The 26,900-nt window shown below is 43.6% G+C and overlaps 1 protein-coding gene across 3 annotated transcripts in view; it reads right to left on the bottom strand.

Annotated features, from left to right (window-relative positions):
* Positions 1–205: 205 nt before the first annotated feature.
* Positions 206–26,900, bottom strand: part of CDC42 (cell division cycle 42) — a 45,708-nt gene continuing 19,013 nt past the window's right edge. For 2 of the 3 annotated variants that reach the window (XM_083162783.1, XM_083162785.1), the window contains exons 2-6: positions 20,769–20,917; positions 18,000–18,072; positions 17,728–17,837; positions 15,074–15,271; positions 206–1,439 (exon numbers count right to left, since the gene is read on the bottom strand). In XM_083162783.1, the coding sequence (XP_083018909.1) occupies positions 1,350–1,439; positions 15,074–15,271; positions 17,728–17,837; positions 18,000–18,072; positions 20,769–20,873 (576 nt within the window). In that variant the 5' untranslated portion in view covers positions 20,874–20,917 and the 3' untranslated portion in view covers positions 206–1,349. Of the gene's footprint in view, positions 1,440–1,679; positions 3,043–15,073; positions 15,272–17,727; positions 17,838–17,999; positions 18,073–20,768; positions 20,918–26,900 lie in introns of those variants that run through there. The other variant, XM_083162784.1, reaches the window with a different exon arrangement.

Genomic DNA, 26,900 nt, shown 5'->3' with positions numbered 1-26,900 from the left:
GGATGACATGATGCCTGCATTATGAAGGTAATATCCTAGTGTAGACCCCACTGGAACCAGACCTTTTGCAGAAAGAAAAATATGATTTTAAGATGATGATTTTAAAATGAAATAAAATAATTTACCTTTGCTAAACATCCATTCAGCAAAAAAAAAAAAAAAAAACACGCAAGCTATGCAGCAGAGAATAACAGATAAGCATATATGTGAAGGTATTTTTATGTTTAATACATCTGAAAAGTATGCATATACAAAGAACTGAAACATGAAACAAAGCATTGGTTCAACACTAATGAGCCTACAAGTTATTAATTTGGGAAGATGGAATACATTCCCTAAATATTAAAAATAAATCTGGGGGGAAAAAGTGAGTTTGGTAAAATCCTTACGAACACTGGTGTCTACATTTATTTTACTTATTTTTTTACACTATATTTAGACTGGAATCCTATCCCAAGAATTCCTGGGTATATGTGCATGCAAATACATAAAAAAGGGGGCAATATTCTGACTGGTCCCTTACATTGCAAACTATAAAGAAAAAAAATAAATTAAAGAAAAAACAAACATACGATAGCACTCCCCTCTTTGCAACATACTCTTGGGCATTAATACATTTGACCAGAGTTTGAAGCATTTATTAGTGACAAAATAAAATTAAAATCAAATCCATTATTTCAAGGGGAAAAAAAAAGTGTGTGGCGTGTCGGGGGGAATCAGCATCAGAAAAAATTATGGGTCAAAAAAGCATATCTACCCTGCTTTCAAACAGGTGTCATTGACACACGTGATCTTTTAGCAGAAAAGGATTTAAAGTAATCGATTAGGAGGATATCAGTTGAATATTTTGCAGCACTCCCTGAATGGCAGGCTTAGAAGAAAAGGCAATACCCTTCACCCAACTAATTGAGCAAGATAAAATCTTGCATGGCCACTCTGGTTGTGAAACTATACATAAATATAGCAATATATCAATCGAGCTTGCCTACTCTGTTGGTCACCTAATAAGGAATACTTTTACAAGAGATGGGCTGATAAAACATTTAAAATTAGTCTGTTATTTATGAAGCATGCCTTGTTCTTAATATAAGACATTAGAAACTGTAAATTCATATAAAAAAAAAATTTGCTTTTTTCCTGTAGAAACACACCCGTTCATCTAATCTTTTTATGGAATTTACTATGTAGCTGGACTTATTTTTCACACATCGCCCACTGCCTGCAGGTTGATGAATGTAGGGCCTTATTATTGCATTTTTTTAAGTTTATTTTTAACCTTTAATTTGATTTAAAACTTTTGTTTGACGCCGACACCAGCTTTGGAGAAAAGGGGGACCGCTGACGAGTGTTCATAGAAGCACACACTTGCGTTTCTTCTTGGGCTCAGGAGGCTCCAATGCGGCCAGTATCGCCTCATCAAATACATTCTTTAGGCCTTTCTGGAAAGGGTCAAAGAGAAAAACATGGGCAATCTCATTTAAGGTTTTTCAAATAAATTTTTCAAAAAAGAAATAAAGATGTTAAATGCCACCATAACACATATCAAATAAAAGTATGTTCTCCAACACTCCCAAGGTGTACCTTATTAAACCAGTTTAAACTCTTGTATTATAGGATAACTCTAGAATGAATCTAGAGTACGCATGTGTTACTTTGCACAGAAGTCATAGGCCACAACAGAATTTAACTGAAATATATTTTCGGAATAGATTAGAGGACAACAGTAATACTCATGTCAATGATCAGAGGAAACACCGAGCAGAAGGAGTCCAGCAAACTGAGGACAGAGTCAAGTTAGGGAAATACTGGCAGAGCCTCTTCTTGTGTGTATTTGAAAAGTCCTTGCTTGAAAGTCAGTTGAGGTTTGTTTTTCTCCACGACCATGTCCTCAATAGCATATAGTAAGGAATGACTTCAAAGCCGCTCACCCAGCACAGATTGAGACTTAGAAGAAACTATGTGGAAGTGGCACCAACACATTTAGCAGCCATTTATACAAAAAGGTATTTAAAAAAAAAAAAAAAAAAGCACTCCATCATACCTGCCAAAATCTACTATAGTGAACAAAAATGGTCAATCAAGCAGATAAATTGTAGAAACACACCTCACCTCTGAAAATATTTAATACACACAATGCAGTATTAAAACAGATTACATGACAGTTTCATCATCTCACAGAGCTATATGACACTATTCACTACAATGCACAGTGCGATTATTGGCACATTTGACAAGGGTTCTAATCAATCCTTACCAAAAGATAAAATCACTAGTAAAGAAAGCATTCACGTTTATTTTAACATCTAAATATTTCCAAACTTCAATGCAAGACCTAAATCTTTCTCTTCTTCCCACATAATCATGCTAGGAGTCTTAACTACAATTTAGCCTAGAATACTTCAAATGTTAAAGTGTACTAGGACCATCACAAAAGTTGAAAGACAATGTTTGGACTTTGTTAATCACAACTTTAGGAACAATTGCACCTCTGATACTACAACTTCCTAGTATAGAGATAAGCAAGCTCTCATGGAAAGTGTACAACATGGCTGTCCTAACTGCAAGTATTCATCTGGGACACTAATCAATTTACCTATCAGTTCTCAAAAAAGCAAAATCTCCATGATTTAAACTAAAAACAGTCAAATACACTTTTTTTTTTTTTTTTTTACAAAAACACTTCATTTTTAGAGTGGATATTCTTTATTCGCTGTTAAAATGTTTAGGCAACCCAAGAATCACTTAAGAGAGTCCAATTTTTGCCCAGTGGTTAAAAGCAGGAAAACAAATACAGGTCAGGTTGGGGTTAAGGAAAGACGCACAGGTTTTGTCAAGATGTTACTTTTATTTTTTTTATTATTGTTTTTGTTCTGGTTTGATTGAATTGCTACAATAGATGGAGATAGTAAGCAGCATCAACAGGGGAGGGGGGAGAGGAAAAGGTTAAGCAGTTTAGAATATACAGCACTTCCTTTTTGGCTGAGTTTCCGGAGGCTCCAGGGCAGCTAGGATAGCCTCATCAAACACATTCTTCAGACCTCTCTACAAGACAGAGGGAAGGAAAGAAAAGAGCAGCCAGGTTAGAGGGTTAGAAAGAAATTAAAACAGATATTATATATGAAAAAAAGAAAAAAAAGAAAAGCACTTAGGAAAGTAAGCTGAGTTAACAGCAGCAATTCCTAATCACCAGTAATGTCGTAAAAATAGGATTTTGGGTACCTACCGGTAAATCCTTTTCTCGTAGTCCATATGGGATACTGGGTTCAATACTATGGGAATAGAGTTCCTCCGAATGAGAGACAGGCACATTAAAACTGCGGGTGCACTAGCTCCTCCCCTCTATCTCCCTCCACTAGTCAGTTAATGAAAAACTGTGCCGAAGGAGAGTGAGCAATGTGAGGAAGTATGTGAATAAGAAACGTGGTGATATTCATACCAGCACACCCAAACCAAAGAGAAAAAAAAAGGTGAAAAACAACAACAACTTCTGATGTCACCTATAAAACTTTTGAAGGTGGTCATAATTGACAACAAGGCAACAATCCCTAACATTGTAAGAACAACAGTGTCTTACAGCAGGAATGCCACACAGAGGCGGGCTCCCAGTAACCCATATGGACTACGAGAAAAGGATTTTCCGGTAGGTAACCAAAATACTATTTTCTCTAACGTCCTATGGAATACTGGGTTCAATACTATGGGGAGGTCCCAAAGCTACCAGAACGGGCGGGTAAGTGCGGATTATGCTGTAGAACCGCTTGTCCGAACTGGGAATCCTCCCTGGCCAGTGTCTCAAATCTGTAAAATTTTACAAATGTGTTATGACCTGACCAAGTTGCAGCAAAGCTGCAGGGCCGAGACCCCTCGGGCAGCCGCCCAAGAAGTCCCCACGGATCTGGTTGAATGAGCCTTCAACGATGGTGGAAGGGATAAACCAATCATTCCATATGACTGTTGGATCGTGCACCGAATCCAACGTGCTATGGTCCATGGAGAAGCAGGAGCGCCTCTCTTCTGCGCATCATAAAGTACAAAAAGACTATCCGTCTTTCAAAGTCTAGCTGAGCGCTTAACATACACTCTGAGAGTGTGAACCACTTCCAAGGAAGGAGGTCTATCCGCATGTGCTGAGCTGGAAGGGACCACAATAGGTTGGTATAGGTGGAACATTGACACAACCTTTGGTAAGAATTGCGGCCTTGTCCTGAGTTCCGCCCGATCCACATGAAACACCAGGTAAGGACTCTTACATGACAATGCTCCAAGCTCAGACACCCGTCTGGCTGATGCCAAGGCCAGCAGGGCAACAGCCTTCCATGTAAGGTGTTTAGGATCAGACCCTTCCAGCAGATCAAACCAAGAGGACTGCAGAAAAGATAAAACCACCTCCAAGTCCCAAGGCGCAGTGGGCGGTACAAAAGGGGGCTGAATCCTCAGGACCCCTTTTAGAAAGGTTTGAACCTCAGGCATGGCCGCCAGCTTCTTTTGAAAGAAGATACAGAGCCGAGATCTGGACTTTTAAAGAACCCAACCGGAGTCCCAATTCCAAGCCAGCCTGAAGAAACCTCAAAAAATTGTTCAGATGGAATACCGCTGGTGGCAAGCCTTCCTTCTCACACCAGGCCACATATTTTCTCCATATGAGAGGTAGTGGGAAGCTGTAACTGGTTTTCTGGCTTTAGTCATGGTGGTAATGACCAAAGGATGTAGGCCCTTGTGGCCTAAGATCTGCCACTCAACCACCAGGCCATTAAACGCAGCCGCGGTAAGTCCTGATAGACGACCGGCCCTTGGAGGAGTAGGACTTTTCTTTGAGGTAGATGCCACGGGTCTTCCACTTGCATGGCCTGAATGTCCCCGTACCAGGCCCTTCGAGGCCAATCTGGTGCCATTAGGATGGCTTCTGCTCTTTGATGCCGAATCAGTTTTAGCACCCGCGCCAGTAATGGGAAATCCCATGACCAAGTCAGGGCATCCACAGCTACCGCCCCTGGATCCCTGGTCTTTGCGCAGTACCTGTCCACCTTGTGATTCAGCCACGAGGTCAATCTGAGGGAGCCCCCACAGATCCACGATGGCACTGAACACTTGTGGATGCAGCCCCCATTCCCCGGGATTAAGGTCGTGACGACTTAGGAAGTCCGCCTCCCAGTTGTCGACTCCCGGGATGAAGATTGCCGACAGGGCCTTGTTTCTCTCATGCAAGGCATGCTTTTTCGTACCTCCTTGGCAGTTGATATACGCAACCGTGGTTGCATTGTCTGACTGGACTTGCACCGCCCTGCCCTGTAACATCGGAGCCACTTGTAACAGAGCATAGTAAACTGCCCATAACTCCAGCTTGTTGATGTGCAACCTGGATTCCAATGGAGAACATCTGCCTTGAAGCCGGACTCCCTGAATCACACCTCCCCAAACCCTTAGACTGGCATCCGTGGATAACAGAAGCCAATCCTGGATCTGGAAACTCCGACCCGCCAGGAGGTTGGGTGAAATTAGCCACCACTGCAGAGAGCTTGGTCTGTGTTGACAGGCGAATCTTCCTGTGCATTAGCAGGGGTGACCCAGACCACTTTGTCAGAATATCCAGCTGGAAGGTTCTGGAGTGAAAACGGGCAAACTGGATAGCTTCGAACAAGGCCACCATTTTGCCTAACAACTTCAGGCAGAGATGTACAGTGACTAGAGGATCTGTCAGAACCTCTCTTACCAGTTGCTGTATTGCTGTAGCCTTCTCCACTGGCAGAAACCCTTTCTGTTCCAGCGTATCCAGAATCATGCCCAGAAATACCATTCTCTGACTAGGGATCAACGAGGACTTTGGTATATTTAAAATCCACCCGTGGTCTCTCAGAATCTGCATTGTCAGATTGAGTGCACTCCTCAAGGCCTCCACTGATCCTGTATTGATTAGCAGGTCGTCTAGGTAAGGGATCACAATTTCCCTCTGAAGCCTGAGGGGGGACATCATCTCCGCCATAACTTTTGTAAAGATGCACGGAGCCGTTGACAGGCCGAAGGGTGACGCCTGAAATTGGTAATGGTCGTCTCCCAGTGCTAATCTAGGTTTGATGAGGGGGCCAAATCGGGATGTGCAAGTAGGTGTCCTTCACATCTATGGAGGCTAGGAACTCCCCTTGTTCCAGACTGGCGATTACTGAACGGAGTGTCTCCATTTTGAATTTGAACACCTGAAGAAAGGAGTTCAACGATTTCAGGTTCAGAATGGGTCTTGCTGAACCGTCCGGTTTCGGCACAAGGAAAAGGTTTGAATAATATCACTGACCTTGTTCCTGCTTTGGAACCGGTAGAATCACCTTTGAATAGCTCCCTGTAGGAGTATCCAATCCTCCATTGAGGCTGGAAGAGCCGACTTGAAGTATCGTCGGGGAGGGGGCCTTGCAAACTTCAGCTTGTAGCCTAGCGAAATAAGACCCCTGGCCCAGGTATCTAGGCACGAGGCATCCCACACATGTCTGAAGTGCGACAGACGGGCTCTCACCTCGAGAAGGTGTACCCCGTCATGCAGCGGGCTTGGAAGCTGCTGCTGTGTTTGCACGGTCCTGATGGGCTGAGGGGTTAGCCTTCCTAAACTTGCCTCTAGTGCAGGCATGTCCAACGTTGGCCCTCCAGATGTTGTGAAACTACACATCCCAGCATGCTTTGCCACAGTTTTGCTACTAGAAAATGCTAAAACTTTTGCAAAGCATGCTGGGATGTGTAGTTTCAAAACATCTGGAGGGCCAAGGTTGGACATGCCTGCTCTAGTGCCTCTGTTGGCATTTTAGGCACCTCTGGCCTTGGGGTGAAACTTAGACCCACGAAAGGACTGCTGGGAAGGACCTGTGAAAGAGCGTTTTGCAGCTGTGGGTGCTGCCGGGAGAAAAGAGGATTTACCTGCCGTATCCTTGGTGATGCAATCATCCAGCTCACTTTCAGAGAGCCTATCTCCAGTGAAAGGAATGCTTTCCACACCTTTCTTGGAATCCACATCCCACTGATGCAACCACAGGGCCCTCCGGGCAGGCATAGCCATGGCAGAATTGCGCACATTTATTGCGCCCAATTCTTTTTGTGCTTCGCAAACCCCCTTGCTGTTTCCTGAATGTGACGCAGATTGTCACCTATCTGAGCCACAGACATATTCCCCAACAAACCCTCCTGGATTTGTGTGGACCAAGTATAAATGGCCTTGGCCATCCAACAACTGGCCAGTACTGGGCGTTGGGAGGCCCTGCTTGCCGCATACATGGACTTGAGCGTGGCCTCAAGTCGTCTATCTGCACCATCCTTAATAATAATGATGATATTTATATAGCGCTTTTCTCCCAATAGGACTCAAAGTGCTGTACCATTGTCTTTACAGCTCAAAATACAAAACAAGCTTAACAGTGGATGTCAGTGAAATGCTTGAGTAAATAAGTATGTCTTTAGTCTATTTTTAAAGGATTCTACAGTGCGATCAAGAGAGTCCCATAGAGTTGGAGCAACAAAGTTGAAAGCTCGACCCCCAGATGAATTCAGGGAAATTCTGGGTACTGTTAGTAGTCCTTCAGCGGATCGTAGTAATCGAGTAGGACAGTAACGAATCAGAAGCTGCTGCAGGTACCTTGGGCTCTGGTCATGTAGGGCCTTGAAAGTGAGTAGCCAGTGAAGGGCGTAGAGAATGGGAGTTGTGGCTGGAGCGGGATTGGTTAGTTAATAGTCTGGCGGCTGCATTTTGTACCAGCTGCAAGCGGTGCAATTCTTTTACTGGAAGAAACAGGTAGAGAGCATTGCAGTAGTCTAGTCGTGATGATATAAATGCATGTATGGCTTTAGGCAGGTCTTCTGAGGGATTTAAGTGCTTGATTCTGGCTAGGTTTCTCAGATGAAAGAATGAGGATTTGATTGTGGCTGACACCTGATGTTTTAGTGTCAGGCCATTATCCAGGACAACACCAAGATTCCGCACATGATCAGAGTTTTTTAGTGCTGTGCCCCAAGCTTAAGACCTGTCAGTTAAGTGTAGATACACCCGGGACTGGCAGTAATACCTTCTTTGAAAGGCGGGAGACTGACGAGTCCACAACAGGTGGCTCATCCCACTTCTGTCTACCCGCAGGGTCAAAGTAGTATGCATTAGCAAACCTCTTTGAAAGCTGGAACGTCTTTTCAGGGTTCTGCCAAGCAGTTTTAAACGCATTTTCTGGAAAATACACTGGCTGTCTTTTCCGAGTCATAAAGAAAGGATCCCCCTCAGTGGGTTCCTCCAAAGAAAGTTCTAAAACCTCTCTAATGGCTCTAATTAAGGGTTCAGACCCCTGTGCTGGAGCCTGCTCTTTAACAGTTTCCTGTTCTTCCTCCTCCTCCCCTTCTTCTAGGATGCCATCATCATCCTCAGTATCAGGGGCCATTGGTGTAGCAGGCCTTTTCTGAAGCTGTGCAGGGGGAGGTGTGAGAATATCAACCCTTGCGGACAAAATGGCCAACTCTGTCTGTACCCTCTGGGTCTGCTGAGTATTAGCAGACAGCTGTGGAGAGACAGAGTCTAGCGTTTTTATGCTGCTGGCCCATGCAGGTTCTTGACAATCAACCTGCGACCCTCCAACAAGTTGTGGGGGTACCCCACTGACCTGCGTGGCCACACCACTAGGCTGTGGTAACATACATGGTTCACAGGTAACCTGTAACTGTGAAGCTAGTATAAACTTAGTGCTGCACACCATACAGGTTAATTTATTCACCATGATGAAGCTGCACCCTAACCACACAATAGCACTCACACTGTAATTATACATAGTATGAGATTATTAAATACTTACCTAGCAAGTGGGGTAGAAAACAGAGCTATCTGGGGACCAGTACACCCTGTAACATTAGCTCACAGATTTGAGAGAGCTGGTTTGCAATAAACACAGTGATATAGCAAAACACAGTGTAAATACAGTGCTAGGCAGCGCTGCAGCTGCTAAATAGCCTTTAACTTGCTGTCTCTGCCGTGCTGTAAGGATCAAGATCCACCACACCACGAGGAGCTGTAATGGCGACCTCAGGAAGCATGAGCTTCGCCTTCAAGGAGCTGGCGGCTTCAACATATTTATACTGGCAAAAAAAGCGTTTTAAGTAAAAAAACAGATAATGGCTAGCCTTGGGGGTCCAGCGGCAATCACCCTATGCCAGTTTGATGGGGGGGATGGGTCACGAGGTCCCTACGGCACATTTCTAAACTGACTAGTGGAGGGAGACAGAGGGGAGGAGCCAGTGCACCCACACTGAAAGTTTTAATGTGCCTGATAGAGTTCCTACAAACTCTATCCCCATAGTATTGAACCCAGTATCCCCATAGTATTGAACCCAGTATCCCATAGGATGTTAGAGAAAGACATGCTATTGTTAGTATGGTTAGAGAATACAAACAAATCCCTTCGGCCCCATATACAGAATTCCCACACAAGGGCACTCTTTCTTGGCCACAGATAGGTTCGTAGGTCAATAAGAGCAAGGTCATCTGCATATAACTGCAGCGAACCTATAATCCACTCCAACCTGATCTGCCATGGTTTCCCACCACCGACATTAATTTAAAAAAAATTTCATAATTGAAAAGATTTAATGGTGTGGACAATCACACCAGGTGTAACAAGCAGGTCTAAGAGGCTATGCGGTCACCCCAAGAGGTCTTTCAAAACTATCACAAAAGTTTCTGGGAAATGTAAAACCAGTGCTAACAAACATTACCAAATAATAAGGTGGATAGAGATAAAGTGGACAAAGAAAGTACTAAACAACCAGCTCCTGTCATGTTGTATTTACACATTGGTATTTATTACTTAGACCCCAATGTGTAAAAGAAACCATACATTGGCAGAATTTAATATTTGACATTCTAGTTTTTGACTTCGGGACACGTGAAGATTCATGCATGGCTGAACTCAGACTCAAGCTTCATAAAGAAAAAGTATAATTATTAGAAAACACAACTACTGTAATAGTAGGGATACTTTAAGGCTGAAATGTGCTTTCAAAAGAAAAAAAGTACAATACACAAAAGGTAGAAAAAAAGGTGACAAAATGAGAATTCCACATATATGTGAATAAAAAAGGTAATAGCGCAAAAGCTGTAGAAATTGAGGCTTCTCAGGCACCATGTGAAGAAGAGACATAACCTGGTGTTTAGAGCATGCAGGCAAATACACTGTCTGACTAAGCAAGTAAAGAGAAAGAAGATTAGATACAGAAGCATCAGCATGGCAAATCATTTAGAATGGTGCCAACTGGACTCTAAATCCATTTTTAAGTGGTTGCCTTTGGTTTACAGGGAGCGATGCACCGTTAGTGGTCCATAATGGACTTGACTCACTCAGATTTTCCCAAAAGTACCATACAACATAATGAAGTTGTAATAGTGACATATTGATTTTCATTCTAAAAATAAAAGGTGTGCAGGCTATAACATCTATGTTATCAGAAAGGATTTGTCATCTCACCTGAAAGCTCAGCTGATCCACACACAGACTGCATGTGTCAACATGTGCGTTAAGTGTGTGGAGAATGGGGATCATATGTGCCTGACGCAGTATTTGATCAATACCAGAAGACAGAGGATGTTGAGAACTTTGTTCCAGTTGGCTGGGACTCCTACTTTCATGTCGGCTGGAGAGCCTGATACACCCTACTGTAATTAAAGGGCTACTAAACAAATTCTAAAATATATACCTAAGTAAGCCCCTAAATGCATTTGGTACTTGTTACCTAGAACGGCGCCGACGATTTTGATCCTAGGCATCACAAGGAAAAAAAAAAAATCAGGTCGATCGCATCGCATGCGGCCAAAAAAATCGCATGCGATGCGACTGACGCGATTACCGCGATTTTACATAGGGAACAATGTTTAATGGCCCAATTGACCCGATTTCACATAGGGAACAATGTTAAATGGCCCACAGACCCCAAATAGCCACCCTGGAGTGTGAAATGGCCCAGCCAATTGTTAACGATCAACGTCAACGTCAAAGCGTGGAGAGCGCAGCGAGCCCGCGAGGGGCGGCGGTACGCATCCTCCGACCTTTTCATACCCCCACTATCCATGTCGGCGTGGAGTTGAGAATAGAAAGTGTGGCGAGCGCAGCAAGCCACCGAGCCCCGCGAGGGGACGCAGATACCTGTGAAGCCTGCGAGGGGACGCGTATACCTGTGAAGGTATCCGCGTCCGCTCGACTCACTTTCTATTCTCAACTCCACGCCGACGTGGATAGTGGGGGTATGAAAAGGTCGGAGGACGCTTACCGCCGCCCCTCGTCAATTGGGCCATTTAACATTGTTCCCTATGTAAATCGCGGTAATCGCTTCGGTCGCATCGCATGCGTGTTTTTGGCCGCATGCGACCGACGCGATTTACCTTTTACCATTCATTTCTATGTGAAATCGCAGGCATCGCATCGGTCGTATCGCATGCCATTATAATGGCATGCAATGTACATGCGATGCCCGCGATGGGCGCCGTTCTAGGTAACAAGTACCATGCATTTTTTCTAGCACAATGCTAGTTCAGTGCTATAATAGATCATTCATCAACATCAATACTGGGGAGGAGGTTACATCTTCATTCACTTTAAATCTCTACAACACGTGCATTGTTTTTGTTGTGACTTGGTACCCAATGCAAAGTAATACAGATTTGACTAATGGTACCAAAAAATGTTAATGTTGTTGCTGGAGCAAAAATTGCCACTGGGAAAATGTTCTGCGACTCCCAAATAGGCACAGTATTAAAGCTATAAAATGGGGTAACTAAATGACCCAACAACCCTAGTTCTAGGCAACCAGAATGGAATAGTCATATTAAAATTTCCATGGTTGTACAGCTATTTTTATCATATCAGAACATAATTACCAGTCCAGTTCTCACCAAGTTTCCAAGTTTTAAAAATGTAATCTCATGTGACAAACAACCCATACCTATTTTTTACCTGGTCATAGAGCAGAAGTATTGGGAGAGCTGTGCCTATAAGATCAGGTATGGGACATAGGATCGACAATATGAAGGTTGACATACATTAGTTGGACATGGCTAAAGTTGACAGTCAGAAGGTAGACATACATTTCTCACGACATGGACCGATGTGCTCGGCACACTATTATATTCTCCATTCCTAGTGGACGGTAGGGTATAAAATTCCACTTGCTCAGGGTGCCGAAGGCTTTGGTTGATCATTGAGGGACATTATATCTGAGGCTGGACTTAAGTGGCATTTGAGGCTATTCCTTTGGAGACCCGGGACCTCCCAGAAAAATGATTCTGTTTTTTAACATCTGCACATAGCCTTGATTATAAGGCCAGATACAGTATTATGCCCCTTATTATGTCTTTTTTTATTGTTGTGGATCATGATGTCAATGTTTTACGCTGTGTGGAGCATTTCCATTTTTGTCAGATATTTGAGGAACCTTTTGGAACAAGGAATAGGAACACTGACAGATTGAAGGAGTTTGTGCAGTTTGTCTTGTGGCCTAAGTTAGGGCCCTACTGTGGTACAGAGTTCATACATATAAAATATATCGCCTGGATATATTATTAGATTATCTGCACTATGAGAAGGGCTGTATGTTTATTTTGTTTTTGAGGTTGATGGAATCTACAGAATATTGAACACACAAGATCATCATCGAATCGAATATCCCAAGTGGGAGCGCTTCATCTGGCTTTTTTTACTTCTTCGTAAATCCCATAAATGTTTGATTGGATGCATGTTGAGCAAACGTGATAGCCACATCATTCTCCAGAACACTCCTTGAACTCATGACAAGGTGCATTATCCTGCTGGAATATTACCTTCTTCTGGGGGTGACTGAAGGGATGGAAATGTCGCAAAGCAGTGTAACCTATCATTTACCAGTCAATAGTGTGCTCAGGCAGATCAGCAGAAAAAAACAGAGCTCAAACAATTATGGAAAGTAGTTTGTTCACCAAAGGGCTGGAAGGTAGTACAGTAATGAGCGTCTGCAGTCAACAGTGAAGCATGGTGGAGGTTCCTTACAAGTTTGGACCTGCATTTCAGCAAATGGAGTTGGGATTGTGCCAAGATTATTCATGCAATACCATTGTGGAGGCATCTGATTGGCTCTAAATTTATTCTGTAGCAGGACAATGACCCCAATTATACAGCCAATGTCATTAAGAATAATCTTCAGTATAAAGGAGAACACGAAGTCCTAATAGAAGTGATGATATGGCACCCACAGAGCCCTGATCCGAACATTATCAAGTCTGTCTGGAACTACATGAAGAGGAAAAAAAAGCTTTGAGCACGCCTACATCCACAGAAGATCTATACTTCGTTCCCCAAGATGTTTTGACCAATCTCCATGCCAAGTTCAATCAAAAATCTGTCTGCAAGTGTACAGATGGGTCAGGTCCCATCTTTGCAGGGGATGGCGCTGGCGTCGCCAGCCGCCATCCCCCGCCAGCGCCATGGCGATGGTGAGAAGGGGACGCGCGTGCACGAGAGGGCGCGCGCGTCCCCTTCCGACGGCGCTTCCATCAGTTCCCCGGGTCCCCGCCGGCTTGCCGGCGGCAACCCGGGGTCCCCGCCGGCTTGCCGGCGGCAACCCGGGGTCCCCGCCGGCTGCCCGCACCCCCCACTAACCCCCCCTAACCCTGTCCGTCTCCCTGAGGCGGAGACGGACAGGGTTTCTGTCGCGCTAGCGACGGAGACTGAGACGCGCGTGCGCGTGAGACGCACGCGCGTCTCAGTCTCCTCGCTGGCGAGGCTGCTGGCGGGTCGCCAGCGCGTACGTTCTGGCGACCCGCCAGCAAGGATGTAGGACATAACATACTGTACCTAGAAGAATTGATGCAATTTTGAAGGCAAATGGTGGTCACATCAATCATTGATTTGATTTAGATTTCTGTTTAATCACTTAATTGCTTTTGTTTATAAAAAAAAAAAAAAAAAAACACTAACATTTCTATTTTTTAATTATTCTTACAACACCTGTCAATCTTTTGCACATATTTATTTTAGACCATACAGACACGGCAAGCAGCAACCGTGAATCTGAAAGGCCATGCCAGCTAATGTATTTTCAATGAGCTGTGGGTGAGTCTTTGGTACAAGAATGCAATGGCGAGTGCGTGCCTTTCACCAGGTATGTCACATCTGGAACATGAATGAACTCCAAATGAGTGTTATGTTAACTGCGTGTAATAGACACACACTTATGATTCCAGACACCAACAGTGAAAAAGAATGTATGTGCACCGGATCTTCTGACTGAAAGATGCTAAACTGCGCAAGCACATTCGTGTGAGCAGCATCTCGGTATGAGTATAACAATTTTACAATGAGCAAACTGGCATTAAGTTTCACTACAGATGTGTCCTATTACTGCAGTTACATAAAACATGTTCTCACCACCACACACTCTATGCTATTAGGCCTGTGACCAGCTTTATATTTCAGCTTGGATGTACCTTAATAACAATGTGACAAACACCACACTGATTAAGGTACAGTACACATTACCAAAACATTGCCACAATTTGTTGTTTCCAGGCAAATTGGAATGACTGATAGTGCAGCATGGTGCACAGAAGAAATTGTTCATGACTGCATTGTGCAGATCTTACTTTGCAAGCACAATGTTAGCTGTAATTTTGGCGGCCTAAATTATTTTATGAAGTGCTACAATGCAGCAGCTGTTTAACACTTTCACAACAAGTACCCTTGTGCGTCATATACAGATTCAGACGCCAAGACGAAATCCAGGTTTTAACATTAATTCACTGCAGCAATATTGTAAGTGGGCAAAAATTAAATGTAAAAAAAAAAAAAAAAAAAAAAAGATTTCTTTACGTTACTGATGAAAACTGCATTCAAAAACTATTGAATTATGGGGTGTACTTAATATTTCACATACAACTTGTTGACTATGGTAAAGTAAAATCAATTATATATTTGTAACACAAGATTAGATTTTAGGACTTGGTGATAACTGGAGATTGTTAATTATTTCACACAGATTAAGAAAAAAAAAATTGTACTCTTTACCTAGAAACCCAATGTCTATGGTTTTGTCAAAGTTCCCATACCTGTGTCAGTGCAGAACACTCGACGTACTTAACCGCCTTCAAGTCTCGAGCAAGTTTTTCAGCTGTCTCTGGAGTGATTGGTTTCTGTTTATTTTTTGCAAGTTTCTCAATTGTGGAGGGGTCATCCCTTAAATCAATCTGTGTCCCAACAAGCAAGAATGGAGTCTTAGGACAGTGATGAGTGATCTCAGGTACCCACTATGAAAAAAAAAAGGTTCATGTCAATGGTGCAATTATAGATGTTTTTTCACAGATAAAAAAAAAGTATTCTTACATTTTTGCATCAATTTAAAAGAAACCGTTCAAAATATAGTATTTACAGAACTACTACTACAGTGGCCATCTCTTCTTCACATTAACACAGTGCTGTTCCAGATCATCTCATAAGGGTTTGGTCAACCAGAAATTAAATAGTAGCTTGTTTTTCCATTTTGTTCTTCACAAATCTACAGTTTTGGCCGTATTGTTTCTTTTTAATGCACTCCTCACATTATAATTACTCGAGGCTACTATTTTGTGTATTTAAATCTCCAATCACCAATATTTAGCAGACTTTCATTAATTCTATATTTTGAGATTATTTATATAGCGCCACGAGTTCCGCAGCGCCGAATACATAAATGAGCAAATACATTTCACCTAGAAATTTAAAAAACACCAAGGTTCAATTTGCCTTGATTGATGATCTGGAAAAAAAATAGATGACGAAGGACCACTACCACACCTGATTTCATTGCGGTTATCGAGTATGAATTCAAACACATTCTAACATTATAGCTCTGTGTTCACTACACGATGCAGACAGAAATATTGGTGGCAACCTCATGGAGGATGACATTGTTAAAGACCCGCAGGACGTGCATTTTTGACTATACACTATGTGATATTATAAACTGTCGCTCAGAAATTTGTGATTTTTAAAATATTATGTAACTCCATTTAGTAAGTCTGGATTACAGATCTAAAATAAGCCTCAATAGGATTTACTTGACAAATATAAATCACAATAACAACATATATATATATATATATATATATATATATATATATATATATATATATATATATATATATATATATATATATATATATATTCTCACTGAACCTTTACACTGACACACATCTCCTAAAGGACAGTGATAACTCTTTCCGATCAGTTTATGACTGTGTACTGGCTGCACCCTATTTTCAAGTGTATCTTGATCTAAGACAGTCCCCGAATAAGAGTGTCTACCCAATAAGGTTAATTGGCGCAGCTCTAATCCATCTATCGAGTGGGTACCTAAAAGGATCCCATACTTAACCATCTCCAAAAAGGTGAACAGAGTTTTAGACGGATTAGCGGGGTGAATACCCTAGTATTTAGAAACCCCAAGCTATACAATCATTCGCACATATATGACCTGATTAATCTGATTGTGCCGAGTCTAATATCGGGAAATCAAGCCCATGAGTAAGAAAGAGTACACATTTGGATTGATTGATCATGGTATTAATCCCCCAATGAATTTGACAACACGTACCTTTGAATTCTTAAGGTCCCATTGTACAAACACCCAGTCGAAGACACCCGTACCAAGAAAAACTGTGGAAATTGTCCCTATGCTTTTTGCGAACCCCTGATGAAGTCCCATGTGGGGACGAAACGCGTTGGGATCGTCTATAGTGCTGTTATGAACTGTACCACTGAACTTTTTATGATCTGATCTAACCACCATTGTAGTGTGGAACCAGAGACATTTTAATAAATGTATATGAATTTTGGACTTTACTTTCATTTGTATGGAATTCCAACTTAAGGCTACACAGACCTAATTAACAAAGGTCTCACTAAGGGGCGCCAACCCACAACTGCTATATATATATATATATATATATATATATATATATATATATATATATATATATATATATATATATATATATATATATATATATATATATATATATATATATATATATATATATATATATCAGAATAAAAGTTTTTATACAGGAGTATCAATTGAGAAAGAATGGGAATAAGGTCCATCTGCCTACATCCACACCAGCATGCAGAAGAGTGTATACATGATGCGATTTTGGCTACAATTTTGACTACAGTCAGAATAGGATAGGAAGAAGGTAGTCAAAATTGGCTAGTAGCCTGAATCACGCCGTGTGGACACATCTATAGAGTACATTTTGGTCTGTTTGTCAGGAGAAGGACACCATACAATACAACCTTGTATGTATGATATGATTATAATGGATATTGAGCTGGGCCCAGTCTTCTCTTTTAGTCTCCCAGTAGTCTTCATCTGTTCAAACAGTTGGTTTGCAAACATAAAACTAAACATGTTGTAAACAGCGCTGACATTTCAAACTGATGTTTAAACAAATTCTACAAAAATCAGTTTATATATGTAGTGCTACAGGATAAAAGGCGATGAGCTTAAAGAAAAAAAAAAAATCTGTCAATAAGGGCTTTGTTTATTTTATTGCTGTGCTGAACATTGTCTAAAGCACTATGTGATCGCAGAAAGCAGACACACCCAGTGATTAAGCCATGTCTTGGTCAGTATACAATGGATCTCAAAGCTGGAAAGTGTGCACTCAATAATTTAGGTAATAATCTAATATGCACAAGTAAACAGCTCATACAAAATAAGTACCTTTTCTTTCACATTTTCAAATGAAGATGGAGAAACCACTGAGAAGCAGACAAGGAACACATCTGTCTGTGGATAGCTAAGAGGTCGTAACCTATCATAGTCTTCCTGACCTGTTAAAAAAACAGAAGTTCATAATTTGATGGAACAAAATTAGACTAAGTTTTGCATAGAAATATAACATCACCTTCTAAAATATGCAAAACCTACTGCCTGGATCAGCATTATTTAATGTAACTTACTATTGTGCACGGTTAGTAACACAAGTTACATACCTGCTGTATCAAATAATCCTAGGGTGTACGGCTCCCCGCCAATCATAACTGTGACAGCATAGTTGTCAAATACCTGTGAAGCAGAAGGTTATTAACGTATGTGAAAGAAGATTGCATTTTAGTAGAAAACAAAGTGCTTACAGCCATGTGGGGGTACAGAATGTTCAAGATGGACACACCATGCATTGTGAATATTGTAATTGTAAATACACAGTACAAGCTAACTACAGCTGGTTCTATTCTCTTTTGCTTATACTGCAAGAAGTTAGGTTAGAAAGCATCCCAAAAACAAAATTGTTATAAAGGGGTCGATATATCAAGCCTGGTGGACTCAATTGCTAGAGAAGTACTGTGGCATTTAAGCAATGCAATGGCAACCCGACCTTTTATCATGAGATTCTCTCAAGACTCAAAGTTTCCCTCGGAGAGATAAAAGAGGGTATTCAATGTAGTCACGACTGTCGTGCTGGCCTGACAGCTGTGACCCTGTCCCGTTCTCGGTCTGCTCGAGAGATTTTAAAGGCTCCCTGCCTGCAGAGCATCAAAAAGCGGGCATGGCTGTGAGAAGTGGCCCGGAATGGGCGCGCTGCGGCCGGGAGCCTGTCAATTCCCGGCCGCTCTCGGCAGAATGTGCCTCGCTGCTTGTGAAGTCGGGCATGTTCTGCCGAGATCCCTGTTCAATGCTGTCAAGGAAGATGGCGGTGGGAGATTGGGCTACTTCTTTGGGTTCTCACTCTCCACGGCTTGATATATCTCCCTCAAACACATCCTCAGAGAAACTTTATCAAACTAATTGCACATTTAAAATATGTAAAACCCAACTGCACAATAGCAGCATTGTAGTGTTGCACCAAAAGCAGCTACAGATGGAGCACCTGTCAGCCAGCCTGCAGTATCGCCAGATCTCCTGAGCTGGTGGACAGGAGATCCATCTGATGGGGACGCGCAAGCATCTCATACGCCTTTAGCAAGGTGGAGGGGAGCGGCTTCCCTGCACATCTGCGCTAAAAGGCATACTGGGGGGGGGGGGGGGGGGCGCTGCTGGAGGGTGCATGATCGTCTTGTGCGCCCCCCTTCCGTCGGAGCGGCGATTTTCGATTGTATCGCCAGGAGCAGCTCCATCTGTACATGTAAATCAGAATCAACTTTATTGGTTATGTGTACTTGCGTATACTAGGAAATTGACTTTGAGCTGCTCATGGCTCATCGCCAACCGACAAAAGGGGGCGCACGCACCCCCTTCCGTCTTAAGCCCTCCGCACCTTTCCCAGGTCCCTGCCCGTCTCCCTGAAGTGGAGACAGGCAAGGAAAAAGCTCCCCGCCGATGTGTTGATGAGGCCAGTCTGCCATATAATTCCAGGTGTGCTGCACTTTTTTTATAATTAAAAGAATACCAATTTTTACTGCAGGAATTTGTCTGCCGTATAATTCCATGCCTGCCACCATGTGTGCTGTATCAGTCCAGGGGTGCCGCCATGTGTGCTGTATCAGTCCAGGGGTGCCGCCATCTGTGCTGTATCAGATCAGGGATGCCCGCATGTGTGACGCATAATTCCTGGGGTGAACTAAGTGTCATATAATTCATGGGTTGCTGCAAAGTCTGCTGTATAATTCATGGGGTGCTGCTTAGTGTGCCGTCACAGTCCAGGGGTGATGCTAAGTGTGCCATATCAGTCCAGTGGTGAGCCAAGTGTGCTGTATAATTTATGGGGTGCTGCTAAAGCCCTGTACACATGCATCGATTTTTCCAGATTTTCGATTCGATTTTGCTTTTAGAAGCAAAATCGAATCCTAAATGAAAATCAAATGGTTTTTGTGTCACTTTCGATCTACATTCGATTCGATGCGCACTCCCATTTTCACAAAATCGAACAGAAAAATCTACTGTGCAGCCAAGGAAATATCGAATTCGATCTAGTAAATCGAATGTTTACAATGTACCATGAATGTATATCGAATTCGTTATCTCAAGCAAAAGTACAGATCTAACGGCAAATCGAATGAAAAGATTTAGTGCCAGATCTAATAGAAAATCAAATCTAACATTGAATCAAAAGCAAATCGATGTGTGTGTACAGGGCTTAAGTCTGCTGTATCAATCCAGGGGTGCTGCCATTTTTTTATTAAAAGAATAACTCTTTTTACTGCAGGAGTGTCACTATGTGTGCCGTATAATTCCATGTGTGCCGTGTCAGTCCAGGGGTACCACCATCTGTGCCGTATAATTCATGGGGTGCTGCCAAGTGTGCTGTATTAGTCCAGGGGTGCTATTAAGTATGCTGTATCAGTCTACTGTTTGTGCCACCCACTTGTGTCGCTTATCATAGTTATCCAACTACTTCTGTGCAACCTTTTGGCCTAAAAACAATATTGTCAGGTGTGAGGTGTTCAGAATAGACTGGAAATGAGTGGAGATGAATACTATTGAGGTTAATAATACAGTAGGAGAAAAAAAAAAAACACCTACTGTAGTCTGTGATTTTAGTGGTTTTTTTTATGCTTTAAAACAGAACCCAAAACCTTGAGGGGGTGTTTTGGCAAAACCCAGTAGAACCCAAAACCTGAAGGTAATCAGAACCCAAATCGCGAAAAAGTGGCCGGTGCGCATCCCTAATATCACCCTATTGCCGCATTATTTTTTAGATAAAAAATTGAGGCCAATAGATTACTCCTAAAAGACACTTCTATAGATTCATTACAGATTATGGTTATCCCTAATAGAACCAGAAGCACATGACAGATGTACTTATGTTAGGTCACTGTACTTACCGTTGGTACATACTCTGAAGGGAATTTGTTTGTTGTATACGAAATTAAGAGACATGTTTTACCAACAGCACCATCCCCAACGACCACACACTTAATAGTCTGCATGGCGGCTATCTTGGGTTGTCAGTATCAGCTTGTTTAATGCAGACCTGCAAAAAAATAAACAATTTTAGAAATGAAAATATGGTAAAAATCATCATCTTTATATAATTCATTGGAAACGACTCATCTAGCAGAATTCCCATAAAAGCGATTTAACCAATGGTTTTGATCACCCCACCTTCTCTCATCGGCTGCTAGCAGATTTATATATCCATTGGTGTATCATCAGGACTTTATGGTAACCCACTCTCTCATACTGAATTATGAACATCTTGATCTGCCCTGCACCTTGATTATTGAAGCATCAGTGCTAACTTTGCACAGGTACACAACGTGATATTTAAACAGATGACAGTCAGGAGCTGTTTGTTCCACTGTAATAGAATGCTGTACAGATGGCATATGCTGTAAGCTTTGTTAAAAACTGCAAAACCAAACATTGCAACAAAAACTATGAACAATAAATGTATTTCAGTTGTATAAAAAACACAACGATTATTTAAGCCGAGACAGCCTATATAGTTACTACTTTTTCTTAGTTGCAGAAAAGCAGCTAAAACAAATGTACCTACTATGGGGTGTATTCAATGCAGCGGTGGGAAGGGGATGTTGTACGGTGAGTATGGCTTATTTTCGGTGAAAAAAAAGCCATCTTGGCCATCCAAACCCCCTTGCCTGAAAAAGGTGGAACCATTTTAAACCTATTTATTTTTTAACAGTTTTAGCGCACACATATTCCGCAGCGCTTTACAGAGAATATTTGAACATCAGTCCCTGCCCCAGTGCAGCTTACAACCTATATTCCCTATGCACACAGACATTCTAGGGTTAATTTTGTTGGGAGCCAATTAGCCTACCAGTATATTTTTGGGGGATTGTGGGAGGAAACCGAAGTATACGGAGGAAACCCACGCAAGTAAGGGGAGAATATACAAACTCCGCACAGTTAGGGATGAAATCCCTCTTGCTGTAGTGTAGCCAGTAAAGATGCCCAAAGCAACCAACTTGTATAATTTTACATACATAATACATACATCTCTGTGTGTCTGCAGAGCTTTCCTCCACATCGCAGAAAGGGCCAGGGCCCAGGCAGAATGCAATTGAGGAGGAAGAGCCACCTGTGAGCTTTGGGCATGGGCAGATTTCTGCACAGTGCATATTTCTGGTAATTAAGCATACTCGCAATGCTCTCTGCTGGCTCCTCCCCTCTACTCCCCCACTCGTACTTGTTTCCTAGCACGGCGCCCATCGCATACCATACTTAGTGGTGCGCGATGCGATATTCATGTTAAATTAACAGGAGTGCTTGTACAATGAAATATTGCATAGCATTGCATGCCAGCAAATGGCATGCGATGCGATTTTTAATTGTACAAGCACCCTGATGGGTGCTTATAATGTTAAATGCACCCCCATTGGCAAGGCCACCCCCACTATCAACGCCAACCCAAAGTGTGGCGAGCGCAGAGAGCCCGTGAGGGGCGGCGGTACGTGTCCTCCAACCTTTTCATACCCCCACTATCCACGTCAGCGTGGAGTTGACTTTAGATAGTGTGGCGAGCGCAGCTAGCCCCGCGAGGGGATGCGGAACACATGTAAAGTAATCCGTGTCCGCTCGCCACACTATCAACTCCACACTGACATGGATAGTGAGGGTATGAAAAGGTCGGATGCCGCGTACCGCTGCGCTCGCCACGCTTCGGGTTGGTGTTGATAGTGGGGGTGGCGTTGCATTTAACATTGAAAGCACCCAGCAGGTGCAGATGTACTACGATCAAAATTGGGGGCGCCGTGCTAGGAAACAAGTACCAGGATAACTTATGTGAGGTAGGATTAACATGAACAGAAATTGTGGTGAGATTCTCACCAGCACACACACAACACTTAACTAAATGTAGTTAACCCCATTATTGTGATTCTAACTTATAGATCACTAATGTGATTCGTACGGAGCAACAGGTGACCAAAGCTCAGATGCTCCAACTCAGGTCAACGGACCTGCAAGGCAGAAACATAGTACTGGAGTCACACTCTTGCAATAAGCAAGAATAGTAATAAAACAAGATCATAGAACTGCAAACAAGGCACCGCACTGAGGCGGGCGCTCACTATCCCATATGAATTCCATGAAAAGGATTTACCGGTAGGTATTAAAATCCTATTTTCTCTATCATTCATATGGGATACTGAGTTCTCATTACATTAAGGAAGTCCCAAAGCTTCCAGAAAGCATGGGTAAGTGCGGAGCCTGTTGCAACACCGCCTGCCCAAACTGGGTATCATCCTTGGCCATAGTGTCAAACTTATAAAATATGACAAAGGTATGTTGACCTGACCAAGTGGCAGCTCTACAAAGTTGTAATGCAGAAACACCCCGAGCAGCCGCCCAGGATGCGCCCACCGCTCTTGTGGAGTGAGCTCACAGAAGTCGGTACCAGCAATTGTGCTGCCACATAAGCCTGTTGTATGGTGGAGCGGATCCACCTAGCCATCGATTGCTTGGAAGCCAGGCAGCCTTTCTTTTGTGCATCATAAAGCACTCTGTCTTCCAAACACGTGCAGTCCTCTTGACGTAAGCCTGCAGAGCTCTGACCACATCTAAGGATTCTGCTAAATCCTGATGTCCTGCTCTTTGTCCCTCCTTGCCGATATATATATGCAACGGTCGTTGCGTGGACCTGTATCGCCCGATGTTTCAAGAGGAAATGAGCCTGCAATAGAGCGTAATAGATGCTTTCAGTTCCAAGCTGTTGATATGGAGCTGTGCTTCGACAGGTGTCCACTACCCTTGAAAGTGTATCCCTTGTGTTACCGCTCCCCAGCCGAGGAGGCTGGCGTCTGTTGTCAACAGGATCTCCATCCCGCAAGGAGGTTTGGAGAGTGGAGCCACCACTGCAGAGACGGTCTTACCTTTTAACCTGTGGATGTGGACATGTGATCCGGACCACTTGCTTAAAAGGTCTCACTGGAGTGGAATCTCCCGAACTGGAGTGCCTCGAATGAGGCCACCATCTTTCCCATCAACCTGATGCACAGGTATACTAACACCTTCTCTGGGGCCACTACTTCCAACAGTAACTGCTGGAGTGCGGCAATCTTTTCCGCAGGGAAAAAAAAAAAACCTCCTCTCCACCGTGTCCAATATCATCCCCAAGAGTTGGAGGCGCTGGGTCGGTACTAGAGAGGACTTGGGTATGTTCAGTAGCCACCCGTGGTCTGACAGTACACGTCTGGTCATCTCTATCGCTTTCTGAAGGCTCCTCTCTGACTCCGCCTTCAAGAGCAGGTCGTCCAGGTATGGAATTATGTTTCTCCTCTGAATCCTCAGAAGGAACATCATTTCTACCATCACTTTGGTGAAGATGCGTGAAATGGTGGACAGACCAAACGGTAGGGCCTGAAACTGGAACTGTTCATCCAGAATGGCGAATCTTAAGTACGCCTGGTGTGGACCCCACACCTGTACGTGAAAATAGGCATCTTTAACGTCAATGGATGCCAGGAATTCTCCCTCTTCCAACCCTGCAATGACCGCCCATGCGGAATTTGAAGACCCGAAGATAATGGTTCAAGGATTTTAAATTGAGGATCGGTCTGACCGAGCCATCCGGCTTCAGTACCACGAACAGGTTTGAGAAGTATCCCTGGTTCCGTTCAGTACGGTACAGGTGTGGGCATGTAACAATTTTTGCAATGCTTGCCTGAAGATCCTGCGATCCTCCGCAGCTGCTGGGAGTCCCGAACCTGAAAAACCTTTGAGGGGGAGGGCTTTCGAACTCCAGTTTGCAACTGTGCGAAATAATATCCCTGACCCAAGGGTCGAGGGATGACGTATCCCACACGTGGCTGAAATATTCAGCTGAGCCCCCACGCGAGCTGTGCTTGCACTACGGTCCCAGCTTGAAGAGGCTGCTGTCTTTCGGGGCTTACCATGAGCACCTCTGTTGGAGTTTGAGACACCCCTTGCCTTAGGCCAAAATTTTGAGATCCAAAAGGACTGCTGGACATTCCCTGAAAAGGGGCGTCTTACCGGTGTGGAAGGAGATGGGAGGAAGGTGGACATCCCCGTCCATAGCCTTGGAAATTAAGTCGTCTAATTCCCTGCCAAATAATCTGTCCCCTGAGAAGGGCAGATTTTCCACACTGCGCTTAGAGTCCCCATATGCGGCCCACTGCCGTAACCATAAGGCCCTACGGGCCGACACAGCCATGGCTGAGTTACGTGCTTTAATGGCGCCTAATTCTTTTTGCACCTCAGACAACATTTTTGCTGTGTCTTGGATGTGATGCAGCTTTTCAGCTACCGTGGCCACATCCATGTCACCCAGTAAGCCTTCTTGGATCTGGTTGGCCCAATTGAATACAGCCTTAGCCATCCAGCAACTAGCAAGCACTGGGCTTTGAGACGCGCCATTGGCCATGTATATAGCCTTAACTGTGCCATCTAGTTTTCTGTGGACCGTGTCTTTCAAGGTCGAAGTCCCCGGAACAGGAAGCACTACCTTTTTAGATAGGCGGGACACCGAAGCTTCCCCTACTGGAGGTTCCTCCCACTCCTTTCTACCCTCAGAGTCAAAAGGGAAGGCAGATATGAAACGCTTAGATCAGGCATTTCCAACCACGGTCCTCAAGGCACACCAACAGTGCAGGTTTTAGTGATATCAAGCTTCAGCACAGATGGTTTAATCAGAATCATTCAGGTACTAATTAAGTCACCTGTGCTCAAGCCAGGATATAACTAAAACCTGCACTGTTGGTGTGCCTTGAGGACCGTGGTTGGGAATGCCTGGCTTAGATATTTGAAAGCGTTTTTCAGGATTTTTCCAAGCTGCTTTGAAGACCTCCTCCAAGTCAGCCTGCTCTGAGAACACTAGCTTCTGTTCCCTATGAGAGACAAAAAGACAGAATCCCCTTCTACAGGAGCCCCTAGAGGTAAATCTAATACCTCTCTAATAGCAGGATTTGGTTCTCAGTGCCTTGAATGGGAGGCGGTGACCCCTGAGAGACCTCAATCTCCACATCTCCATTGTCCTCACCTTCCTCTATATCAGAGTCAGGGGAAATGGCAGCCAGTGCCCGTTTAAGGGATATCCCTGGCAGAGGTGTGAGAATATCCACCCTAGCAATAAGCACAGACAAATCCTGCTGCACCTGCTTGGTCTGCAATGTGTGTTTGCTGCCAACTGTGATGAGACAGTCTCCAACATAGCTTTCGTGCTGCTGGCCCAGGAGGGTTCCTGGGCCGGATTCGGTATGGAATACCGGCGGTTGAAATCCCGACAAGGGGGAGGACGTGGATCGCCCCCCCCCCCCCCCAACCCCCCTTGCGGACTCGCCACGCTAATTTATTTTAACTCTATGGGTGTCGTGGACACCCATGGAGGGAGAAATTTTCGGGATTTCAGCGTTGGGGTTTTGACCGCCGGGAAATAACCGCATCCCCCTGGGTCTCACCATGTGAAATACCACTAAGTTGTGGAGAAACACTGCTGAGCTGTGGAGACATACATTGCTCAACAGCAACCTGTGATGTAGTACTTGGAGCAAACTTGTTGCTGCAAATCATACAAATTATTTCTCTCACCATTTTGGAGAGAAAAATTCACCGCCTTTACACACTGCAAACACTCAGATACACAGTAAATTGTCAGACAGATAATAGCTATGTGCTTGCTCTATCTGTATATGTAATGTGCACAATGTTAACAGACAGTGGGGGGACTCAGATATATGGGGACACCTGCACCCTGCAACCTAGTCCTCTAGATAGAAGGACTGGTAGTAACAAGCATGTGTATATAGAATACAATTGCTCTCAAGTGGCTGTGAAGCCCACTGTGTGCTGCACAGCGCTATACTTGTCTCTGCTGTCAGAATCTCTCTCTCCCAAGGCTGCACCGCTGAGAAACAGGAAGCAGTGTATAGGCGCGCAGAGAGGCTATGGTCCCGCTCTGAGCTAAGCCCTGCCCATCAAATGGCATCTGGGCTATACTAATGTTTAGACTGGCGCCCTTTGTTAATAAATAGTTA

Source organism: Crinia signifera, chromosome 19, assembly GCF_055691185.1.
Source record: "Crinia signifera chromosome 19, ASM5569118v1, whole genome shotgun sequence".
NCBI classification, from domain to species: domain Eukaryota; kingdom Metazoa; phylum Chordata; class Amphibia; order Anura; family Myobatrachidae; genus Crinia; species Crinia signifera.
Note: the sequence above shows the minus strand (reverse complement) of the source record. Positions and strands in the feature narration are given on the sequence as shown.